Source organism: Coptis chinensis, chromosome 5, assembly GCF_015680905.1.
Source record: "Coptis chinensis isolate HL-2020 chromosome 5, ASM1568090v1, whole genome shotgun sequence".
In the NCBI taxonomy this organism is placed as follows: Eukaryota; Viridiplantae; Streptophyta; class Magnoliopsida; order Ranunculales; family Ranunculaceae; genus Coptis; species Coptis chinensis.
Genome location: NC_141460.1, coordinates 36683407 through 36710016, shown reverse-complemented (window position 1 = coordinate 36710016; position 26610 = coordinate 36683407). Strand labels below are relative to the sequence as shown.

Below are 26610 nucleotides of genomic sequence, written 5' to 3'. Positions count from 1 at the left end.
ATCATCCTCAGACCAGTGGCCAAGTTGAAGTCTCTAATAAAGAGATTAAATCCATTTTAGAAAAAACAGTTAATCCATCTAGAAAAGACTGGTCTCTCAGATTATCTGATGCCTTGTGGGCATATAGAATGACTTTTAAGACACCTATAGGCATGTCCCCTTACCGTCTCGTTTTTGGTAAACCTTGTCATCTGCCGGTTGAACTTGAGCATCGTGCTCTATGGGCCATCAAAAGCCTAAATTATAATACCAGGGTGGCAGGAACGAAATGAAAATTGTAGTTAAATGGGCTTGAGGAAATTCGGAGTGATGCCTATGATCTCTCAAAATCCTATAAATCCAACATGAAAAGAGTGCATGACAAGCACATATTAAGAAAAGATTTCAAAATTGGTCAAAAAGTTTTGTTGTACAACTCGAGATTGCACATTTTTCCAGGAAAATTAAAAAACTAGATGGTCTGGTCCTTTCATTGTCTCTGTTGTCACCCCTTATGGGGCTATCTCTTTGAAAAACTTAAATGATGACAGCGAATTTCAAGTAAATGGCCAACGCCTTAAAAATTATCATGAGTTGCGCTCTCCAGATGTTGAAGAGACTCTTCTCAAAGATCCAATCTACAGAGACTAAAAGATTCACTAGGGTACTTCCTTCCATGTGTGTAAGATAGGGGAAGTACGCCATTAGGGTAGCCGGGCCCTCTTCTATTTTCTTCTCTCAAATCTTCTAGAGTGTGTGGTTGCAAGCGCTGGAACCTTAGTCCACAAAAACTCTACTTCAGAACTGAGTATAAATGTCTTCTGATAATCGAGCAAACGTGCCTTCTGGAAAACAATGGGTACCAAAATTTTCAATTCCTTCCTTCTCCTCCCTTTTCTATTCTCTTCCTCGAGAACTCCAACTCATCATTTGGTGTAAATCTCACCCATCTCAAATAGGTAATGGTCGTAGTACTTTTGCTCGAAAGCGACGTGCGCGAAGGATGGGGTGGTGTATGAATTGTCAAACACCTTTCTATCCAGGTCTTGAACTATTATCCGATATGAGCCGGTATAAGGTATATTATTGTCTGACACCGCAGCAACAGGATAAACTTCGTCATCTCCCCATTGTTCCCACAGGTTGGGATTCGTCTTGAGGATCGGATGTTAAAAGACTCACATTCGTCTTGAGGATCTGACGTTAAAAGACTCACATTCGTCTTAAGAATCTGACGTTAAAAGACTCAACATGTATATACTCGTTTTTTTTATCTTTCCCTTAGCACTACACATGGTGCCCAAAGAGAGTCATGATATACAACATCGGACATTTCCTAGTTCGTACAGGCAATGGATTCCACCAGGCCAACCCCGAGCAGTTTTCTATGTGACTATATTTCGGGGTGGTTTGAGGCTATATCATATATACTAAGGGTAATATTATTATTAGACCATTTCACATTGGTCAGGGATGGTACCGTCCTGAACTCTAGGCCCCCAAAACATAAAGGTTAAGCCATAATCTGGTTGGATTGGGTTCGCCCCAGAGCCAACATGAAAGTTGCCTGATTTAGCTGTTTGTGGTGTTTTTTTTTCTGGACTGCCGGTGTTGTTGACACGTTCCTCTCGACTTGTACATTTGTATATAAATCTTGTAAATAAATAAAAACTTCTTAAAAAAAAAACGGCCCCCCCAAATAAAAATAAAAGGTTTGAATGTGCCTTTCGACATTTCGAACATAAAGGAATTTCGAATTCATTTGGGCTTGGGCCAAAATTAGAACCCGACCCAAATCACGTGGTACGATCGGATACCAACGGTCGATACCCAACAATCATATTTTCCATTATAAAATCCAACTCTCCTCATCCACTTTCACTCATCCCATTCTCCCACTCTCCACAGCTTAATCTTCACATATTATCTTTTCATTCAAAACAATGAATCCAATTGAGCGATTGGAGCAGAGCAACGAATGGGTCATCCGCGATATTCGTGATAACAAGTATTTATCATTGTTCTATCACGCTTCATGCATAACATGCTTCAAAATATCTAGATCTATGTAACCGACATCTCTCTTTCCCTTTGTCGCTTTGTATATTACTATGGTGTGTTAAATAATTCTCCACCATTTGTACGGGTTACGTATTAAATGGAGAAGTACCCTATTTAATAATTGTGTATATTAGTTGTATTTTTACCTTATCATAAACATAAAATAGTTATCAAAACAATAACAAATAAGCAAAATCAATAACGCACCAAAATAAATCAATATCAACTTATTGTTTTCGGAATAGATCGTGCACGCTACACAGTACGCCTAACACTTGTCATACATGCAGCTCGATTATTCTATCCATCTTCTATTATTGAGGTATGATCATCAATTCTGAAATTACGTGTAGGTCTAACTGCCCTGTGAAACTTTCCTCCGTATTTTCTAACATTGAAACATCTCATTAATTGTTTTTGGGATTCTAACATGAAAAGACTTACTATGGATACCCATTGTTGATGTTCCTAAAAGTATGTGTCACAACAACACATGAGTCACTTGTGTTTTCACATATTAATTCCGGATTTAACTACACTTGGAATCCTGATTGGTACAGACTCATGGATTGGCTATATATCTCTTCTTTTCAGCCATTCTCATTTCAAGCATTCTTCACTATCCTTCCCTCAATAATACTTCCAAATGGATCACCCAAGAAAAATAATGTCTGAGAAAGACTACCTAAATTTTTTGATGATGGCTGGTTTTCTCCTTATTTTGACACAAAAATTGTACATCGAGGATGGATGCCTTTTCTATATCATTCAGCAGCTGGTTATTCCCAAGAATTGGTTTTGATGTTCTACCAATTTAGCGGACCTGAAAATAGAAAATTCTACTTCAATGTCTATGGACAACGATTTGAATTGACTAGGGAAATTATCTCCGACATATTTCAAATTCCAATGAATACCCAGGAGTTCCTTTTTCCAGAGTCATCATTTGGTTCCGTCAAAACTTTACTACGAGCTACCGTATCTCGTGGCGAAGTCGGAAATAGACATCACGTTGTTCTTCAACGCTCTTTGAAACAGAATCAACAAGTTGTGCTCCACTGGTTGGGAAACAATATGGTAGGTACATCACACCAATCAGAAGTCACAAAGCCTCTACTTCACCTACTTTGGGTTTTGCAGACTCAAAGGGATGATTTTTGTCTAATCCAACACCTCTGGAATGCGATCACCAGGAAAACAAGAAGGTTAGCACCTCTACCTACTTTAGTCACACAAATTATGATGCGTTGGGGTTGTCCAGTAATTTATCCAGAGACACCCCTTCAAAGAGCAAATATTAGTGTACTCCACACAGACTACTTCATTGGTTTTTGGAATCCTGATACTATGACAGATGAACAGAACGACCCAAGTTCAAACGCTAAACATTTCTTTGATGAACATGTCATGCTAAACATTTTTAATCCCATGGAAGGCATTCAATTTCTTCACCAAGGCATGCGGGAACTACACGCTCGTCAGGAAATAATCATTAAAACTCTTAAGGATTTCCAAGAACGTCAAGCAATGCATGATGTTGAACAGGAGAAAATCTTGGAAAATCATTCACAGTCCTTGCAAAATCACGCTCTCCTAATGGAGAATCAAACTATACTCTCTGCCAGCCAAGGGGGCATTCAGATGCAGCTCCGCCAACAAATTGAAGAACTAAACAGTGTGGTGCACGATTTGTGTCTCCAGAATCATCATAATAATCCATGATTTTCTTATTAAATAAAAATAGAATAATAATACTAAGTCAATAAATAAATAATTGTATATGTTATTACGTTTTTTAAATTAGGATTATGAATTTTGTTGTTATCTTTGTGTCTTACATTTGTAAGAATTGCCTACTAGAATTGTCATAATTCACGCTAAACAAGACCAATTTTAACATGTGATTTTCAATGTCATTACAGGAGGGTCTATTTTCTTCCATACTCATTCATCCATCCAGTTTGCCTGTATCCTTACCCATTTCTTTACTTCATCCAACATGGCATCTTCATCAAACATGACACCTCCAAAACTCATTCATGAGCAATTCTTTTAGTCTATGATGGATTCCAATACTTATGGTCATCTCTTCCATGACTACATCACAAATATTGGGTGGTCTTCCCTAGTTCTTCAACCTGACCAAACTTATTCTCCGAGTTTGGCTGCATACTTTTATGCTAATATGGAAGACACACCAGCATTCAACCATGCGCATGGCTTCTACTTAGACGGTTTCACAGTCCTAGTTGGTGACATGACATATTTTTTTATGAACAACAGCTTGCCCTAACTTTGGATCTTCCATATCACGAATCGGCCGCATCATGGCATTACATCTATCACAATTCTTACCGTTCCTTTCATTGGCATGTTTTTCGCGAAACTTACGGTGATAGTCTTAGGATTACACGAGAAGGAGATGGCCATGTGCCATGGCGCGACATCACCATTCCCTTAGCAAGCATGACCATGAACATGGGAACTGCGATGTTGTTTATACTCCTGAACATCATGGGAGATTAGCACTTTTCCACTGCCAATGAGGTTGCCTGTGTAGTATTTAATGCACTGGCTCAAGGTCATACATTATTTAATATCTTAGGTTGTGTTATCTCCAATCTAAAACGAACTCGCACTTTTCAGGATCAGTATATACTTTTACCTGTAACTGCTTGCCGAATCATGAAGACACATTTCCCACAATTTTCAGCTAATTTTCATGACTGGTGATAAGAGCCCAAAACTGTAGTTTTAACCCCTTAACAATCGTACTTTTAGACCAATTATGTGAATAATAAGTAAGAGTTAATATTGATTATGTGTTTTTATGCATTTCAGGCTTCAAAGTCCATTATGTGCAGAAATGTGCCACTTTAGCGAGATAAAAGAGCAAAGGTCGGTTGCTAAGGAGTTCTGTGATTAAAGGCCAATTTTCAAGAAGACAAAGCCTTTGTAAAGCCCGGTCAAAAGCTGAAAAGTCAAAGTCCACGCGGGCAGAAATAGTGCACAAAGTCAGCAGAACTTCCGAAGACCATATATTTGGACTCAGACCTCGGAATTGGGCCTACCTTATATCAAAACGACTGGATCGAAAAGAGCTTTCCAATGGTCCAAGTCTTGGCCCAATCAAAGGAGCATAAGTGGATGAAACATCTGTTGAAGCCAACTACAGCTGAAGAGCCCATTTTGGACTAAAGAAATTGGGTTTTGGGCCCGATTTTCCGGCCCAAAACATGGCTCCAAGCCCATGCACGATTTTTGGATCTGAAAGTATAAAAACAAAAGCTTGACTCTTTGTTAAAGGTAGTTAGGTTAGGAAGCTAATGTTAATGGAGCTTAGGGTTATAAAAAGATAGATCTAGATTAGTTTTTAGATCTAGATCTAGTTTTTTTACATTCATTCAATTAGTTAGTTTAGAATCATATTTTAGTTTTTAGAATAAAGTATTAGTTCTTCATTTCAATTTAGATTATTGCTTAAATTCTTATTTAGATTTAGTTGTCTTAAATTCATAATTAGTTATTTACAATCTTAATTCTAAATTAGTTTTAATTTCAGTTTAATTTAATTATGTCTTATTGTTATTATTGTTCTTGTGTTGGGAATGATAGTATAGAAATTTCACATCAAATCATTACTCTCACCATTGTTCCTTTTGGGTTTGATTAGTTGAATTCGATTTAAGTCTAGAGAGTTAAGAGTGGACGAATCCTTACTCATTATATTGCATGATTATGTTTTGAGAGTAAGAAGAATTGATTTAAACGTAAGAACGGTAGGATTACGTATTAGTGTTGTTAACATTAATATTTAGGATTCTATTATTTTTACGGTTATCAACTGGGTCAAGGTAAATTCTATGTGCCCAGCAAACAAAATCATTCGTTCATTAAGGTTTAGGCAATGGAAACGTCAAGCTCGGTACCTGAGACATGTTCGTTGTTACCCGAAGGATGAAAAAATGATGACACATTTAAACAAATCCGGAGACAAAGAATTGGCAGAAATTTGGCAAACTATTATCTTTTAGCGTGATGCTAATGAAATGCATTTCATTATAGAGGACGCCAGACCAACACATCCTGCTGGATGGTAAATTTGAGCATGCCATTGTACATATATCTAACTGTAAATAGTTATGTTTAGGTATTACTCTTGTCTTTCTTTGTTTATTTACTCAGATAATATATTATGTTCTCCAACCTTTCTGTTCCAGCAATCCAGCCCCTAATTTTGCTCATGGTTCTCGGGTAATTTCTTTCTTTATCTATTGATACTTCGAGGACTAAGCATCATTCTGTTTGGGGGTGCTTTAAACCTGTAGCAAAAATTAGGCAAATTGTAGCTTGTATATAGTTTTTATTTTCTTGTTAATAATTGTACTTAGTGACAAAGTCTTGTTTCCTTTTCAATGATGAAATTATCTAGAAGTCTCACATTAGCATTCGAATTAGGATTCGTTTTTAAGAAACTTAAGATAATATGTACGCAATAATTTTTATATCTTTTCATGAATATTCATGCACTGAGTATCATTAATTGTACATAGCAGTAAGTTTCTGGAATCCACGGTTAGTCTACTTAAACTATCAATCCTGTGAGAATCTAACAAAAAGCCTCAATATGAGTGATTTGTGAGAAATGACACAGAGGAGTAGTTTTTCCGAATAGAGCAAATCACGCGTCTACTTACTTTATCACCACCCGAACCCTAGGCGAGAATTTAGGCCTTCTTTGGATCGACATAGCTAAAAATTCTTACCTGTTATAAATTTTACCGCTAGTCACTCCACTGAACCTTTCATCAAACCTTTCACTTTCACCAAAAATTCCTTACCCATCTATTAACCCTAAATAGAATAACCTACCTAAGTGATGAGTATGAGAAATAGGATGAAATGTAGAAAGGTAAAGAGAAAGACTTGACCCAAATAAAAGTTAGTTACTTGCTTCAGGAAAGGAAAATAGAATTATGTTTCTTAAGCTTCTTGTTTAATATATATATATATATATATATATTGTGAAATAAGTACAAGGCTTAAGAGCAAAGTAGGAAAACTCAGGTAAAAGCAGGAAAAGAAAACAAGGATTTCTCGAGTGTAAATATCTTGAAGACCCTATTCTCTCATACTTATCATTTTTTATTATTCATTTTTATTTTCTTCTACATTACCACCTAAGCCCCATAATACCTAATAACGACCTCTAGCTCAATTAGGAGTAGGATGATGTGATAATAAGTAGTAGATGTGATTGATCGACCTCGGCTCCTCTGACTGTCATTGAGTATGTGAGGAAATGTGTGCCCACTGCACACTGGAGTTAGCAAAACCTAAGTGGAAAAATTATGAGCGAATTTGTGTTTCGACACATACCTATGAAAATCCATTTAGGTACGCCCTCCAAAGGATCCAGAAACGGACCTGCTAGTACTTTTCAATGTAAAGCTCACTGTATGCATGTTCATATGTAGATGTTTTTAATTATTGTATGCATATTAACTTGAGTTTCATAGGAATTAATCTTCGTTCCTCGCCAAGGAGACAAGTCTGAGATTAATTTAGGAAACAAGTTTTTGTTACTGAGTCGTTGTAATATAAATGAAGTTTGTGAGCATCTTCTCTGAAAAACTCTCACGAGGCTATAACTCGTCCACTAGGAAATTCCTAGTGATTTAAGGCCTTGTTGCATACGGTCAATGCAACCGCACTCTGCGAAATGAGATTTAGTTTAAGATGCACAGTTTTGGCCACTTATCTGTTTTAATGTCTCTTCTTTGCTTGAGGACAAGCAAAGTGCTGTTTGGGGAAGATGTGATAAGCACCCAAAACTGTACTATAAACCCCATATAGACATAATATTTCGGTTAATTTTGTGTTTAATAATCATGAAATAATCGCATTTTCATGTTTTTGCAGGTTGGAGAAACTAACGTACAAATAATGATAAAGCCAGCATTTAAACACGGAATAGGGAGTGTACATAAGCTTTCCAATTAAACCCATAGGAAGCCCAACAAATCCGCACAGAAGCATCAAACTTCCGAAGCTCCTACCTCTTGAACCAGGGACTTGAATCGACAAAGTAAAAGGCTCTTTCAGACGATCGATCTGATGAACTCTATGCATAGGCGGGAAATTGTAAAATTGCTAAAAGACCGGACCGCCACTAGACTGCACGTGGACCCACTATACGGGCCCACAAAATTTGATGAGTCATCATACAAGTCAAGACAAAGGTGCAAATAATTGGTGCAAAAGATACACCTTGCATATAATTAATAAAGTTAGATGAGATTAGGTGTTAATAGTGGAAAAAAGATAAATGTCATTTTGTCGTGGATTGTATGGGGGTAAGAAGGAAGTAAATGTGGTTTGGTGTTTCACGTGGGAGGAAATGAGATTTTACTCAAATGGAGAAGAAAACAAAACAATGGGGGATGCACTACATTGATTGCCTTGACTCTTGTTCCATTTAAATTCCAAGTCTTTATCTTTTGAAATGGAGTTTTTAGTTTTTTTTAGAAAAAGCTTGAAACAGTGTTAATGGTGGAAACACTTTCTAGTTTCTAATAAAATTTCTTTTTTTTTTACTTAGGTAATCAGTTTGTTTTACATTTTTTTCTTTCTTTCTATCTCTTGTTACTTTCTATTTTGTAACTTGAAATCAATCCAAGGATCATGAGCTGAAATCCTCTAAGGTGGAGGATTAATGAAGCTCATGAGAGGATTCGTAAAATTTCTTAAAAATAGGATTCACTACCTAGACTTAAGGGCACATATAGCACACTACCCCAAAATGGTAGTGTCCGGCCAAACTTGAGACCTGAAAATTTATAAGGACTCGCGTCATCCTCCCTTTTATGCTGGACTAGGCCGCCAGCCAGAAGTTATCTCTAATATCTTATTTTCATAGTTAACAGGATTATGTTGTATGAGTCCAGGAGTTGAGATGGGATTTCAGAGATGAAATCCCAATTCAACTTCTTATACTAGGGAAATAGATTTGGAAATAAGTCTATTTCACTAGGGATCGACGATTAAGCCGGTTCGGGTTTGAAAATGAATCCTAAACAGCTTAGAGAAGGTAGTAATCCAACTTTAAAAGAAGTTTATAAGACCTCGCATGAGTGGAATGATCTTCCACCTTTTCTTTCTCTTTAAATATCTTAAGAAAATCTTAGATTTTTATCCTCATTTATTGTATTTCGCATATTTAAACATCCGTTAGGTTTTAAATAACAAAACTAAACTTAGCTAATAATCTAAATAAATCTTACTCACTAGTTTACCTACTTAAAGTATAAGAAATATATAAGTGGTTCTAGAATTTAGGTTGGTTCGAATCCCTACTCAACTAAACGCAAAAAGACGTTAGTAAAGACTTGAGTCTACTCTAAATGAAATAAAGATTTCATATCTTTATACCGAAAAGAGATAGATATCACTCCCCATGGTGCTTTCCTGGAAGTTTTCAATTCTACCCTAAAGTCAGAGATGGAGCTTTTTAGCACCAAATTACAGTGCGGCTAAGACCTTACGCTTTGATGATACTCGGAATCAAGGAGATTTTAGAGACCTGTTGTTGCTATATGAATTTTTTGTATTGCAGCTCAACATGAAACAGTGATTTGAGATCACAATACAAGTATACAACATGAATGTACTTTCGCAGCTTTGGTGGGGTGGGGGTTAAGGGGGGGGGGCTCGTGTTACACAACTTTGGATTTCACAATACAAGTATACAAGATTAATGTTACTTTCCCAGTTCCAGTCTGATAACTGTCTTCACAACCATCACAATCTATCTAGTAGCTCTATCCAGAGAGGATGTACAATGGAGAGTAATTTACAAAATTGTTAAAGATTTCAGGCAGCAGAAGCTTGTCATCTTGAACGTTCATTTTCTTTCCAGCACCAGAAGGTTGTCAATCCTGAATGTTTGCCTTGTTTCCAGCAAGAATGAGAGATATTTCCAGACCCCGGCTAAATGCCTGGTTGAAAAGTAGACGAGATTGGAAGGTGGACACAAATGGGAACCATGACAGCACCGCCACAGGTGCAAATATAAGCATACCCATCCCAGCATCATATAGCCTAGCAAACTCACGCACTGAATCCCATAATCCCAAACTTCTTACAACCCTTTTCCACGTGATGGCAAGCTGCATAAGCACAAGTATGGTAAGAGGAGGTAACTTGCAAAGGTGTCAACCAAACAAGTAAATTTCAACACAAACAACATTCTAACGTGCATCCTTCAGTTGGTCCTAGTCGTAGCCTAACAAACACACACACACACACACACACACACATACATGGGCACGCCATCCAACAGATGCTGCCATGGACAGACAATAATACTACGGTGTTCAACTGCTCATATTTTCATTTCTGGGCCACTGAATATTGAATAACCACCCGATCTGGGTGACTTTGGCAGATGAACTTGTAGCGTAAACTTAACTCAATCAATGTTGTGTCCTAAATTTTCCTTCTTGCACATTATCCAATAATGTGCACATTGCTTATCCACTTACACATAAAATTCCCCAGCCAGTTGCAATAAATGCCAAGAAGCTAGCAAATAGATCCGGTATTGAAAGTTTGGTGAAGTAAACAAGAAGGCAAAGAGCTGCCAGCAGCCCCAAAGATGTGACTCCCTGTATGAATCGCAGCACAAGCTGGAAATTTGTAGACTTTTTGGGGCTGAAGGTGAAGATCTGCAGTGAAAGAAATGTATACACATGAAAAACAAGTTCTACTATAGAAAACTGGTTATCATGAGTAAGAAAATTTTGAAAAGTCTAAAATTTATATTTGATTTACACAAGTATGAAATAAATAACAAATCAGAGATGCCACGATAACTAACCTTGAAAATCATAACTATGGCTACTAGCGCAACCCACGAGAAACCATAAATCTGGAGGAAATCATCAAGTAATCAGCTCAAAAATTGTGTACAAAAATAATAATTGTATACAGTGATGAAGGACCTGAAACTCTACCCCATGGATATAGAGTCTGCCACGCCAATCAACAAAATCTTACGAAATTTTAGAATCTACAAAAGTATTAAGACTGTAGAATACAATCAAGTGTGTGGAAACGGGTTCATAAGATCAAGTAATTTCAGATTAATAACAGAATAGCCTGTGGCTTGCAAATAAAAAAATAACTGAATATGGCATATATGCAAGGTTTGCATTGTTAATCTGTCAGAAGCAGCTGATCCAAAATATGCAACGCAAGTTCTAACAGAAATGTGATTAGGTTGAACAGATGAATCTCTCTCTCAAAAGAACTCACTGCCTACAGTGCGCCCCCCATTTAAACAAGTAACTAGCAAAGGCTTTGCTGAACAGGAACTCCTTGACACACTCATCCCATTGTTTGACAAATACATTTTTCTTTAAATATGCGCTGATTTGGCTCCTTCTAAACAATAAATTGTAACAGTATTGACATTCTCATTAGATTCCAGTTGTGTCCACTAATTATATAAGGAAACAAGAAAGGTGCCTATTCCTAAATCACCATTGACAGTCGAACCAATAGATGCTTCACGCTTTTATCCACCTCCTTGCAATTTTGAAGTCTATTCCCTCAGGCAAACCCCCAAAAGGAAGCAATGTTGAATAGAAAATATTTCTTCCGGATGTCCTTGTAGGGAAAACGCACTACGACTCTATCTCCTAGCAAAACAATTCTCCAAAGTCACAAATGAACTTAAACCACATAAGTTATTTTCAACATTCCACTAACTTGTACCATTTCCCCCCAAAAGAAAAGTCAGCTTGGTGTAGGCTTTCATAAAAACTATCACTTCTACAATGTATATCCAATAGAACATATACCCTGATGAAGGGTCCAACATGGGAGCCTTCTTGTTGTTTGCCATATCATGAATGTTTAGATTCTCCTTCGTTGTTGGAGTAACTCCCTACCTTCAATGCTTGCCTTTAGAAACAATTGGACGAGCAATTAAAGCACACTACTCTACAAGGAAAACTTGGATGTTTAGTATACCACTTGCTCTCCTTTCTGTGCGACAAATGTCCTCTACTTATCTCTATAACCTCTTAGAAAGTAACAACTTAACAGTTTGTTTAATATTGTTCTCCCACCTTTGGAAAAGCTTTAAAGTTTCTAAGCCACAAATCATAATACGACTTTGGTAAGCACCATGCCATATAGCATTGCTCTTGTGCTGGCTCTCAACCACAAAAAAAAGATGGGGTAGGTTTTGATACAACATTCCAAACTACCAGCTATTTGGTAAAGGTTAGGCACATAACCAATTCCAAAAAAAACAACTACGAATTGACAAAATCAACTCTCAGCCCTGAGACCTTTCCAAGCCACAAGGCGTTCAAAATTGATGCACTAAGAGTTAAATGCAAATTGCAGGGGAGAAATTAAAGCGCAACCGCCCCCAGGCTTAATAAAATCAACTATTAAAAGTACTTGACTTTTATCATCTTTGACAATGAGTATATGATTACAATTTACACAAATGCAATACACTGATGATGTGATTTAAACTTTTCAGGAAATATAAAACACTTAAAACTACAGATCAACTACACTCGCAGCATGAGTAACAAAGGATTTTTATTTTTTAAATAAGCTGATTTCAGGAAAGTGCTTCTGAAAGCATTATAGTCACAGAGAAAGGGGAAGGACAAAATGCGTACCGCGAGTGATGTATCCTTCCCGGTTAGATGGAGTTTATAAACAATGCCATACTGAAATATGAAAAACCTTATGCTTAAAAGTGTTTCCAAGACACGGCCTCTCAAAGTTTGTATATGCATCTGCAAACGTAAGAAATCTTGTCAAATATATCAATCTGAAATGGCCATAAGTTCTACAATAAAAAAAAATGATAGTTATAAACATTCAGAGTAAACTAGAAGCATTAGTAAGTACAACAAGAAAACAAAGAGTACGGATGTTAACACAAAAAAACATCACGGTCAAAGACTGGATGGGTCAGATGGAATTTTCTCTTGCGTTCAGAGACTAACTGAATGATGAGAAAACTAGGCTCTTTTACAGGACAAAAACAACATGACTAGTGAATATGAACTATGAAGAGTCAACTAAATACAAAATTATTTACTAATTGTCAAGGCGAACGAGCTAATTGTGTGAGAGATACTGTAGAAATAAATGGATTATTAGCATGTAGGAACAAAGAGGTGTCATAGCTTCACGAAACAATTAAGTAATATAGTATGACAATGATTATATCCATAGAAAAGGGAATAGTGGCTCACCTGTTCTTCATCCCACCAGGATTCCCAGCTATGTTCTCCCTTCACCCCAACTCCACCTTTATAAAGAAGCCAACTTGTCCAATTATCGAAGTCCTCCACAGTCCTAAAAAAAATTATCCCCCAGACATTCATATAGAAACATGTGCATAATAGATATTTAGTAGAATGCAGGGAAGATATTCAAACTTAGAACACAGGATATTTAGTCAAATTATTCAAATGCAGGGAAGATAGTCAAACTTAGAATCAATATCATATCAATAACACAGTCACGCCAAATGGAGATAGCAGTATTGATTTATTATGTCATGATACTCACTTCTGCCACTCAAATCCTGAGGGATTAAAAATATAAGGGGCAAAGAGCCATGATATGACGAGGAACCAACTACTGATGGTTAGCAGGATAAAAGATGTTGCACCACCCTCCGTATATCCATAAGCTATGTAAACTATAAGAAGCAGTGCCACCTCAAGCCTGCAAAAATTGATATCTTAAATAAGAAGCAAACTCACAAGGATCTTGTATGCCAAGAAATGCAAATCGAAAGAACAAAGAACACTTACGCCTTGACAAAATGACTCCGTGAGTAAAGCCTGTAATTTTCAGCAAACCTGATATGACGGACAACGAAACCTCTACCAGTTGCTTTGTACTGTACATAAAGTAGAAGTTTTAGTTATTAAAATTATTGTCACAAATGAGATGATGCAAAAATTGTAGATCTAACAAAAAAATTTACGCACTTTTGCACCACCATGTAGAATTGTACGTCCAAAATAATGAGTTCTTGTTCCTAGAGAAAACGTAAAGAAAACGGAACACAACTGGAGCTGCATGGTGATAAAGCTAAATACAGCCTACAGAACAAACAAACAAAAAACATTAGAAAACAAAAATAAAATACCACTATACATGCTCTTTGAAAGGAACAGCAGAGGCCTTTGACACAAAAACCATCAAGAATATGGAGAAAAAAGTTACGTGTTTTGCAACTTTAGACTGTTTGACCTGAACTGGTACATGATGAGTATTGAGGAATTCAAGAGGAACTCACCCCCCTTGTTCAATTTTTGGCATCTCAACAAGTAAGTCTTGTAACAAGAAACTACTAGACCTTCGAGAAGTATACCTATACCAATTACACCCTCATTACCTTACATGAGTATCCCAATTACAAATAAAATCTTAGTAGATCACCCCCTTGAAACAAGGATTAATGCATGCCTACTTGTATAGCTCCTCCTTGATCCCCTCCCCTACCTTGTTAATTTCCTTTTCTTCTTGCTCAAATACCCTTGTATTCCTTTCTTTCCAAAAAATTCAAAGAATTGCTTTTGGGAGATGCTCCGCAAGCCATGTTGCATTGCAAGGAAGTGAGAGTATTGACTTAATAACAAGCACCTCCATAACATTAGTAGGCGTTCTCCAAGGTTTATGGAAAGACGAAAAGAATAACTCCCAAATATCCTTCGAGAAGTCACATATAAGAAGAATACAATACACACTCCCTTCTTCCTCTTTACAAAGTGAACTTTGTTCTCAAGCTCCATATCTTTACCATTCAAGATGTCGACGGTTTAAATTCTGCCCATGAAAGCAAGCCATTAAAAGAAAGCCACTTTGAATGGTCTGGATTCCATCCATATCCGCTTATATAGCAAATTAGAAACCATCTCCTCTCCTTGTAGTGTTTGCAAAGCATACCCATTTGGCCAATCTATTGTAGAACGATTGCACCAAGAACTCTTATTTTATTTTATTTTTATCAGTACAAAGTGATGTGTATATTTTATATATAGAATCCTAAAGTTAAACTTCGTAGGATGAGATATCCCACTCAGATACAACAGAAGGAAAAACAAATACAAAAGCGATACGAAAAAAGTTACAACTGTGAGAGAAAACTAAAGCAAAAGGATGCGGTCATTGCCAAGCAAGGAACCCCATCTGAACATAAAGTCCCAGAACGATGTATTTGTCCACTCCTCCCAAGACTTCGACCATAGAAAGATGAATCCCTTAATTGCTACAATCACCTGTGCCATAGTCGTCCCACTTCCATCAAAATGTCTCCTGTTCCTTTCCAGCCACAAAGCCTACATGATAGCAAAACGTAAGATGCTCCACAGTCTGCATCCCTTAGAGGAATGGACCCTAAGAACCCAAGAACTCAACAGATCTTTCACTGACCGAGGAACAACCCAATACACCCCAGAGTGGCCCACAAAATAACTTCATATCTCCCAAGGAAAAGGACAATGAATAAGAACTTTATTTGCCCCAGACCTATCTCCTCCAATCACACTAAAAAATTTCTCTCCTTTCTCTCCACTCCCGCCTCTCTCTGTACAATCCGACACCTTTGCATTTCTACTATTGCTCCTTCAAAAGTCTTTCCACCACCCAAATATCTTCACCCCCCCCCCCTCCCCGCGGATACTACCCCCTACCCCATATAAAACCCCTAAACGACTTTGTTCAAGTTCTTTGACGACTCCGATACACTACCCTAAGCAAGTTTTTTTTGGCACTTTTCAAGCCTATCCTATCCCACTTGCTGGTGGATATATTTAACAGAGTTAGATCGAGTTAAAATGTAAGTTCAGAAGTTGGACAGTGGTTAAGACAATAGCTAAAAAAAGTCAGAAATTTATTTTATACTTGTCTCAATAGGAGGTACCAAGAACTATTGTGAACATTAAAAAGGTTGTTTGCCAGCTACCTTAAGATTACTTCATGAAGATCAGCACAGATTGTTCATCAATTGGAAAGTCAGGCAAGAGTGATGTGGGAGCAAATTTTAGAAACAGTGAAGTTCAGGTTGTTGGTATTCTAGCATATGGGCTAGGTATTGCAAAAAGTTTTGATGCTGAATGTTGGGCCATCGTCTTGGCACTGGGGAACAATGTGGAGAGGATTGGATCACTGTGTGTGAAATTACTGCAATGAATGGTGACAAAATCCCTTGGGAACTGAAAACTAAGCTAGGCAGTGGAGGATAAAAACTAAGCTACAGAACCGGAGTATTGTGCTTACATGGAGAGAAGCTAACTTTGGGGCTCATTAAGTAGCCAAGATAGTATTTACGATACCTGCATACTTCAATATACTCAGCGTACCTGTATCCCACAGGATATGACACTAATACCGACAATAGATACTTCATGAGTACCTAGCATCCTTTTGTACTAATTTATTTTTAAGAACATATGGGTTTGTGTTGTCAATAGAGAAACTTAATAGTATATGGTAAACTTAAATTACTACTGAAAAGTTGCAGACAGCTGCCTATGTGGACTGTCCCCAGGGACAGTCCTGGATAATAGCTCCAGATAGAAATGAATGGAATGAGATAATCCATATAGATAAACAGAGAGCATAGACAAGATGTGTGTTGTCAATTATGAGAATATATTACTCTCAAGTCATACACTGAACAACCTTTTCAGCTGTGCTATTAAATCGGTGAGTACTCGACGAGTACTCGGTGGGGAATCGGTTCTCGGTACCTAGCCGACCCGACCAACCAATTACTCCCCGTAAGTGATCGGGGTCCAAAATCGCCGAATGTCGGCCGAGTTATTTATGAGGAATCGAATCGGGCGAAGTTACTTCACCATAAATCGGTATATAAAAAGAAAACCACGATTTTTCTTTTTTCTAACCCATGAAATCAAATTAGGGCTTTTCTCCAAATTAAAAACAAGCTCCAATTCCAACCTCTTCTCTAGCCTCTCTCAATTCCAGCCGTGAAAACAAGCTCTAATTCCAAATCGTTTTTTCTTTTTCTCCACGCTCGCAGTCTCTTCTTCTTCTCTACGTTTTTTTTTTCTTTCTTTCTCTTCTCCTCTCCAGTCTGCCACTCGCCCACTCTCCACTCTCTTCTCCTCTCCAATCTCGACTCTCCACTCTCTTTACAAATGCAAAACGTCGATTTTTTTTTCCCCCGATAATCTTCACAAAATATGTTCAGTGAACACTATGTGGTGTATTTTGACCGAACACTATGTGGTGTATTATGATTTTTGAGAACCCACTTGAATACTTGATGACAACTTAATATAAAAAAATAAAAAAAAAAATGTGCGACCCATGTTTTGCATTTGTAACTATGACAAGTTAAAGAAAATAAAAGATTGAAAAAACAATGATATTGACTGAAACTTTAGTAGTCAAATAACTATGGACAATGTCAACATTTCTATAGCATATTGATAGCAAAAATTTGTGCAATGTTGTATGCCACATTGCCCAAATCATGTACATGCTACATATAAACATATAAAATGAAGACATCTCGAGTAATCCCGATTAATCCCCGACCGAGTAGACCTATTAAGCTACTCCACCGAAGCGAAAAGTGGTTTAAAAAATCGCCCGAGTAATCCCGATTAATCCCCGACCGAGTAGACCTACTCGCTACTCGCACTTCCATCGAGTAGCGACCGAGTAGCGATTTAACTACCCAGCTTTTCAGACTCATAATGTTTTACATACATATCCGACTGAGATGCCATTATATTTTGAGTTGGCTTTTGACGGCCGCCATCAGAGTTTTAATGATTTTAGACCTAGTCTGCGTAGAAATGTACAACAAAGAAGAGATATCTGTAGTACTGATATACACAAACCTTCAGCAGTCCAAGTTCAAGAATAAAACCCATTATCATCGGGACTGCAGTAAACACTCCTATCTGGACCAAGAACTGAGCATTTAGAGCTGCATTGAGGGCCGAATTACCCAATATCTTAGCTTGACGTGATATTCCACGATCAAGACCAGAGAAAGCCTGAAAAATTTGGTAGCATTTTACAGCAAATCAATATTTTATAAGCAAACCAAGGAACATAAAATCATTAACACTTGCATCAAGAATATCAGATGTTAAAACAAGTCATGATAATATTCCTACTTCCCTAGGATAAAAAAGAAGGTAATAGCTGAAACTTTCAAGTAAGTGGAAGTACCAGATAAATCCTTCCGTACAGAAAAATGTACACGGTAAGAACAGTCATCTGCATGTTTACAGATTCTTGTTAGACACTTGGGAAGACAAGAAGCTAAACCACCATAAAAAGAATTGACTAATTATAGAAAGCATAAACCAAAAGATACAACAGTTGTGAGGCCATACCATTGTGCACACATAATACCCAACAGTTGTGAAGAAGAATGACAACATTCTAAAAAAATCAAAGAGTTGACCAAGGCGGTATACATCTCTGCTCAAAACTTGCTCTCCATTCCCACCAGCCACTTTACCCTCAAACAGGGCAATTTGGTTCAACCCTACGTCTCTACCCTTTCCAACCTGCAAATGTGCAAAGGCATTACCTTGATACGACATTCTACACCTAAAAGAAGAAAGAAAGAAAGAAAGATGTTATACTGTACAGAACCTGAATATATTCATGGTGTGTGATGTTACCCTGGCGCAATGTCGAGTTGAACCCTGCACCATCATTTATACTGACATAAGTGACTAAGAGTCCATGACTGTATCTTAAAAACATTAACCATCTCACTTTAAGCACTGTTACGTCAATTCACTAGTGATTTAAAATGGTGGAATTCCACTAGATCATTTCACTTTGCTATAAGTTCCCTATATCCTGATCGGGGCCTTAAGAGCATTCCCAATGCATAGTCACTTTGGAGGTAACAAGTCCAAAGCTACCTTGTTGAACCAAAAAGAGTTATCCAATACAATGGTAACATTGGATGTCGCTTCTCAAAATGTAACAATGGATGTAGCTATTGCTACATGGTTGTGAAAACCAGCCGGAATCTAACATTCCGCCTCACTTCATAAACACACCAGACAGGATGTAAGATTCCATCTCGCTTGTTTTCGCTTATTTCTCATTATATTTTGCGTGTTTTTATAACAGACGGAATGTTTCATTCCATCTCACATTATTTTTTACCTTCGGGCGGATATTAGATTCCGTCCAGTTTTCACAGTTAGATGTGCATTGGACAACCCATGGTAGCTTTTATACAGAACATGGCAACTTTGAGGGAAACTTATCCCATGTGGTGCCTATGTGGAGGTAACAAAGATCACAATTTTCATATTATAGTGATTTGGGATTCTAAAGTTCCACCCAAAGTTTGTTTTATGTGCGGTTGCATCTTTAGGGCTTTATTTATTTATTTATGTTTTACTGGGTAGCTAGAGTTTAGACAAACGTAGTTACACGTTGAGGGTAGGAAGAGGTATCTAACCAATAAAAGAAATCTCCTCCGAGAAAAAACAAACAAAATGAGAAAACTATGATTACAAAGATCCAATCAAAACATAAAAGACTCCCATTAGTACAAAAAAAGCTCAAAACGAATATCCCGCATCTCTTCATCAACCTTTGTCCAAAAGAAATAAAGTCCCTTGATAGAGAACAATACCTTGCCTCAACTCCTTCAGAAAGCCTTTTATTCATTTCCAACCGAATGCCCCACATTACAACAAATGGTATCATTCCTCAAATGCGACCTCCCTTTTGAGAATGGACGTTCGAGAACCAAAAAGCTAATAGCATCTTCACCAGATCAAAAAACACCCAATAGACTTTTGACAAACAAATAAAAGAGTTCCAAACCCTCCAAGAAAAGGAAGAAGCGATGAGGATATGGTTCACCGATTCACCATCCGACAACTCCAACAAATAAAGAGGACAAAAATCGACAGCATTAAGATTCTGTCCAAGGAAGCACTCCAAACAAAGAAAGGAACTTTTGAAGGAACTTTGGAATGCCAAATAGCATTATAAGGAAGCCACGGTTAGTTACTTGACTAGGAGAGAGGGTTAGAAAGTGGAAAGCAAAATAACAAGATCTGGTATAAAATCTCCCCTTTTTATCTAATTACCTAAGGCTATATCTCTATCTGGCCTCGCCATCACCAAAGGAATAGAATATAGCCTTTTATGTGAGCGGCTACACTCACAATATCCCTGTCAAAGAGAGTACAATTAATACAAGATCCCAAGCAAGAATGCCATTATTCTCACGCATGAAATCACGCACTGGGCGATTCCTAAGGTCAAATAAAGCATATAATCATGAAAGAACCCGAATGAAAGATCTCCCATCCACCCAAATAGCCTCCAAAAAATGAAAACTCTAGCCATCTATAATAAAGCTTTGCATCACCTCCATAACTTTTAAAGCGCCTTTCCACACCCCACAACCATCCGACAACTTCACCTGACCATTAGCCCAACCCAAATGAGACTCCAAACATCGAAATGATCACCATTCTCCATAGGCTATCTCTCTCCTCTCCAAAATGCCAAAACCATTTACCCAGAAGTGCCTGCTAGGTCGAACTCACGAAGACTTCTTTAAATTAAACCACCCGCCTCGTTAGGCAAACAAGAACTGTTCCAACCCACCAGATGATATCTATGACTCTTCAGAATCATCCCAAAGGAAATTTTTTGTACTATATTTCAACTTATGAGCAACGCTTTGGGGCATGTGAAAAAGGGACATGTACAGAATCATCCCAAAGGAAATTTTTTGTAATATATTTCAACTTATGAGCACCGCTTTGGGGCATGTGAAAAAAGGACATGTAGTAAACCGGTATACTCGAGAGGGCACACTTAATCAAAATTACTCTAACTTTTCGAATGGAAACGACCTTCGAGCCCCTTTCGAGCCCGCTATTTTCTAATTAGAACTCTCAATCCAAAACAAGTTTCTTTCAAGCGGTGGAGTATGATATATGAGCACAGAATAAATTAGTAATATTATTCACTAATAATATGTTATTATTATTAGTTTCTTTATTCAATTAGAATTTGGTTAATTAGTAAAATTTACTATTTTGGAGTTCAACTACAAGTAGGAATGTGGTTTATTATACAAAAACATTTAGGCCTTTATTGTTAGATGGTTATTATTAAATATTAATTTAAAGAGAAATGTTCTTCATGTTGAACGTTTAAACCCTAGTTTTAAGTGTTTCTTTCAATAAAATAAATTGATGTTAAGCCCATTGTTGAAACTTCCGCCACCATGTTACTTCACCTGTAATCTATCTCGAAAGGAAGGCCAAGATCTCTAGACGGGAGGATGACACTAATTCAACTAATATACGAGGCCCAATTATCAACCTCAATATCCTTGCCCACTCCAAAAATTATAGTCTTAGCGATGTATGTACACTCTAAACCCACACCCCCTCGAAACAACAAAAGACACACCTGAGAAATGGAGATGCGAGATGCAAGATGAGAATCTGACCTTGGCCCACCTTCCTCAATCACCTCTAGACTGTTAGCTCTCTCAATCACAAAAGTATCAACAACTAGAAGGAAAAAAAGAAAAGACAAAGGGTCTCCCCACCTAATCCCTCAAGAACTCTTGAAAAAATATGCTGGAGAACCATTAATAAGAACATACAAAGGTGCTTACAAGACACATCTCTTAACCCAACCCCTCCATTTCATACAAGAGCCCATACGCATCATGATTTTCCAATTGACATGGTCATTGGCTTTAGTTAAATTGAACTTACACATAACCCCCGACTCATTTTTTTCTATTTAAATCATCAATAGCCTCATTAGCTATCATCCTCCCCAAATTAACAGAAGAAGACAATTGGAGCAGCTCCTTCACTGTCATCCCCGAGGAATCCCCTCTAGTTAAACATATCTTTTCCCAAAATTCCCTGTACCTCGTACACTGCAACTCTTACATCTATTCTGATTCCTTCGAACAGATTCTTTGATGGACAGAAAAAAATAGACAGCTAATACGGTTTAAGGAGGTCATTGTCATTTGTTAACTTCAGTCTTCTTTTGTTTCCAAGTCAAGGAATCTCTCTATCATAACCTTATTATATATTTTTTCTTCGACGGTTTGGTGCCATTTGCCATTTCTTAGGTCTGGTGTGTCTTGGTTTCATCTAGCTTTGGTAAAAAAAAAAAAAAAAATTGGTTAATTTGAGATACCCCTCTGTTTTGAAAATCGAGAGACATACCCCCACTCCAAACTAACGTCTCAAGTCAGTGAAGTATCTTGCACTAGTGAAGTATTTTGCACTGACCAAAACACCCTGTTTTCCATTTTAGAATGCCCCTTGCAATAGATAAAACTATTTGAGATACCCCCTATTACAGGGGTGTTTTGGTGTCACTGCAAAACAGGGGGTATCTCAAATTAACCCAAAATAAAAGAACTTATACCCTCAGGTTTTCTAATTTGTTTTAGCATTATCGCGCTTTATTAAACGCAGCCTAATACTTACAAATTGTCACCAAGTACTCCGTTTTTTTGAAAAAGACTCGTTTAAAACCCGAGAAGATGAAGAGGAGTTTTATATCTATTTAAATCCCGAGATTTCGTTCGTATTTAACGATTAAAACCCGTTTTAAATGTTTTAAATGCGTTTATTACGATATTTTCAAAATATCCCGTTTTAAACTTTTATATTTCTATTTTGAAAATTTACAAAATTTATTATCTAAAACTATCATTTTCTTATTCTCTACCTTCTTTATGAAATTGCAACCTCTAAAATTGTTTTAATTGGTACTTGTCAGTTTGTCTTGTAGTGTTGAGGCAAGAAATTTTAAATATCATTTGTAAAATGACGGTTTTTAAAACTTTTAGTTTAAAGTTTGCTACATTTTCATTTGTGATTTCTTTCAATCATAGACAACAAAATTCCCATGTCTATCATTATTTTTTTCCCGTTTTTATTGCGTGTTTTTTTACGTTTTATACCCGTTTATTTTGCCAACATTCTTTTCCGCCTTTTTTTCCGTCTTTTTGCCGAGCTTTCCGTTTTAAACCTATAATAAACTTTTATTAAACTTCCCATTAAAAACCTGACCAGTACTTGGTGACAATGCTTACAATTCTTATTACTACCCATCTTTCTACTCTAGTTGAGATCTTCACATCACTTCCTCTAACTCCGTTCATTCTCCATTGACTTTAAAATTATGATTAAATGCGTGTTTTAACATAACATGTATACAAGAAACAAAAAGGCAAAGAAGCCAAACAAATTGCTTAAAATGTAACACATAACTTCATGTTTTAACATAACACGTAGACAAGATACAAAAAGACAAACAAGGGCAAATGAAGTGCCGATGTGGTATTGTAAAGGATAACTCGAGGTGCTATTGTTAGTAGAAGCATCTTGAAACAACATATGAAAACAATTGCAAGTTATTGTATTAGACTCAAAAAAACTCTGAAGCAACAAAGCTAAGAAACACTAATAATAAAGAGCTGAAAAAGTCTTTGGACACACCTGCATATATATCTTCACTGATATTGATAACACGAGATGCCTTACTAATGCCACCTCGAGTTATATGAAATATCCTGTCAAACACATCAGGATGCCCATAGTGCATGCGGACTCTGTAAAACACAAGCACATTTGATCATTTTATAGAAGATTTTCTATTTCTTTCTCAATTAATACTTAAATCAGATACAATTAAATGCATTGCACACATATGAGCATTACACTTCCAAGTTGGTTTTTCGTTTTTGGAGTGTTCAGGAGAATCGAGAAACCGAAAAACCAAACCAAACAGATCCAAACCGGCCATTTTTTCAGTTTTCAGCAGCTTCGGTTCTGTCCGGTTCACAGTTCATAAATTTAAAAACCAACCCCTTCAGTGTGTAAGTGTAACCGAACCGAACCGTTTACCATTAGCAGCCTCAAAAAAGTCAAAAGTCTTTTAAAGTTTAAACACATGCACATATTTACATATTTAATTAGGAAAATTTCACATTGGGAAAGATGCTCGTCACATTTGTTGACCCGAAAGCTAAGATTGTGGATGTGGGACTAAATGTACAATCTTGAACTCATTTCACATCCCAAAAACTACCAAGTTTACACCCTCTGAACACCCAATTAAACCCCATGTCTTCCCAACTTAAACCCCAATATGATTTGAATCTCAACACAATTTTAAACCCATGAATTTTAAGCACCATTTTAACCCCATCACATGCTTTCAAATCACATTGAGTTGAATTTTAACTCCAATACATGCCCCATAAAGTGATTACAAACCTCCACCACTAGCGTCAAATTCATAGATTGAAGCCAAACCACCAAATCAAATTTAACCCCAAGAATACCATATTTTAGCTTGATAAATGTAGATCCCAACACCATCATCATCCCCGACAAATGGAAGCCAAATTTGGCCACTTTAAATTCCGTGAACACCCAATTTAAACTCCATGACTTTAACCATAAAATCTAATTGAAAAAATCTTGTATAAACTTTGTTTGATAAGCATGTTGAGAATATTCTAACCATAATTGTTCATCTAAATAAAGTTCAAAGGTATAAGATGAAGAGTTAAAGTGGAATACATAACCATACCATTAGTAGATGAACAAGTACCAAAGCCTTTATCTAGTACAAATACTATATAGTCCCACATTGCCCAAAAAAGAAGCCATAATGCCAATAGAATTAGCATAAATGTGGGCTTCGGTATGGGATTCCTTAGAACTAAGTATCTTGGACTCGGGACTTGACTCAAAAGTGCTCAAGTCTGTAGTAAAATGTTTTGCGTAGCTATGGGCTTCTGTTCATTTTGGATCTGGGCTTATATCTGGGTTTTGGTTTAGTATTTTGAGAACCGACTAGAACAGCTCGGCTCGTGGTTCGGGTCCGGACTGTCGACACCCCTAAATCTTTTCCACTTTTAGGGTAAAAAAAAAACCTAAATCAAAATACTTAATACCAAAACAATACAAGTTATCAGTTGATTGAATGGTACATCCCTTTTCTTGACACTTGTTTGAATAGTGAAGGACGGGTGTTTGGTATCGATGATCTCCTTTGTGCCTTACCAAGGGAGGAAGGGCTGTCAAAAGAGTGGGCTATCTTAGTTATTCTGCAGATCCCATTCAGACCCGTTAATCTTCACAATTTCTAGAGCGAATTTCCTTGGGGGTTCTTGATGGCCATTCGTGTTGGGCATGACAGGGTTCGCATCTCTCACCTCCAGTTTGTTGATGATACTTTGGTTTTCTTAGGACCTTAGGTGGATCAAGTTAGATGGTTGAGAGGCATCCTTTGTTGTTTTGAGGCTATGTCCGGGCTGCAAGTGTACTTGTCTAAGAGTAAAATTTATGGTATAGGCAATGTTTATGTTCTCGGTGATTAAGCTATGGTTTTGGGATGTTAGGCTAATTCCTTCCCTTGTACTTACTTAGGTTTGCCTCTTGGAGCAAATTCACGGTCTAAATTCATTTGGGACAAAGTCATTGAAAGAGTTCATAAGAAATTGGCAAGTTGGAAGTGTAGATATTTATCAAAAGGGAGGGGGGTGTAATCCTTATTAAGAAGAGTTCGTGGAGAAGAGTGATTGTGTCCTTTTCGTCATTCCCAAAAGTGTTGCAAACAGGATTGAAGAAATTATGAGGAACTTTCTTTGGGATGATTTGGATGAGCAACATCACTATCACTTGGTTAGGTCGGAGTTGTGTTGTTTGGCTAAAAAGGACATGGATTTAGGTCTTCGAGACATGAATAGTTTTAATCAAACTTTGTTGGGTAAGTGGTTGTGGTGATTTGGAGAGGAACATCAGAGTTTGTGGAGAAGAGTGATTGTGTCCTGCTTCGAAGAAACTCATTTTGGATGGGATAGTGGTTCGGTTCGTATCTCTTATGGTTTGAGGAATCCTTAATGTTTTTCCTATGTTTCTGAAAGGTGTCCGGTATAAGCTAGGGCTTGGTGACAAGATACTTTTTTGGGACAATAGTTGGTTAGAGGGAGATTCACTTGCCAACGGTTATCCCTTGTTGTTTGGCTTGTCTAGCTTCAAAGGTAAACCGGTTACAGATTGCATGGTTAGAACTGAAGTTGGTATATCGTAGAGTAGGTCTTCGTAGAGCTCTGAATGACTGGGAGATCGATGTGTTAGCTTCCCTTATGGCTAGGCTTGATGCGCTACCTTCTGTGATGCAAAACTGTAATAAGAGAGTGTGGTACCCAAGCAAGAAAGGTACTTTCTCTGTTAATTTTTTTTTATTTCAGCATTCCTACTTGGTCAAATTCTCATAATCGTTGTGCTCCTATTCCCTCTTTTCCTAGTCTAGTCATATAGGGACTAAAGTCCCCACCAAGATTCCTTTCTTTGCTTGGACAGTCTCCTTAGAGCGTACTCTTACCATTGATAATCTTCGGAAGCGTAAAAAAATTATTGTTAGCTACTGTCAATTGTGTAGGAAAGATGGTGAATCTGTAATTCATGTTTTGTTAAGGTGTCCTTT

At 37.2% G+C, this 26610-nt stretch overlaps 1 protein-coding gene across 1 annotated transcript in view; it reads right to left on the bottom strand.

Annotated features, from left to right (window-relative positions):
- Positions 1 to 9628: 9628 nt before the first annotated feature.
- Positions 9629 to 26610, bottom strand: part of GSL8 (glucan synthase-like 8) — a 67510-nt gene continuing 50528 nt past the window's right edge. The window contains exons 39-51 of the mRNA XM_086559960.1: positions 23610 to 23722; positions 18733 to 18785; positions 18468 to 18644; positions 18301 to 18348; positions 17964 to 18122; positions 14076 to 14189; positions 13896 to 13984; positions 13648 to 13806; positions 13329 to 13431; positions 12744 to 12863; positions 10919 to 10969; positions 10584 to 10766; positions 9629 to 10208 (exon numbers count right to left, since the gene is read on the bottom strand). Coding sequence (XP_086416086.1) covers positions 9972 to 10208; positions 10584 to 10766; positions 10919 to 10969; positions 12744 to 12863; positions 13329 to 13431; positions 13648 to 13806; positions 13896 to 13984; positions 14076 to 14189; positions 17964 to 18122; positions 18301 to 18348; positions 18468 to 18644; positions 18733 to 18785; positions 23610 to 23722 — 1606 coding nt within the window. The 3' untranslated portion in view covers positions 9629 to 9971. The remainder of the gene's footprint in view (positions 10209 to 10583; positions 10767 to 10918; positions 10970 to 12743; positions 12864 to 13328; positions 13432 to 13647; positions 13807 to 13895; positions 13985 to 14075; positions 14190 to 17963; positions 18123 to 18300; positions 18349 to 18467; positions 18645 to 18732; positions 18786 to 23609; positions 23723 to 26610) is intronic.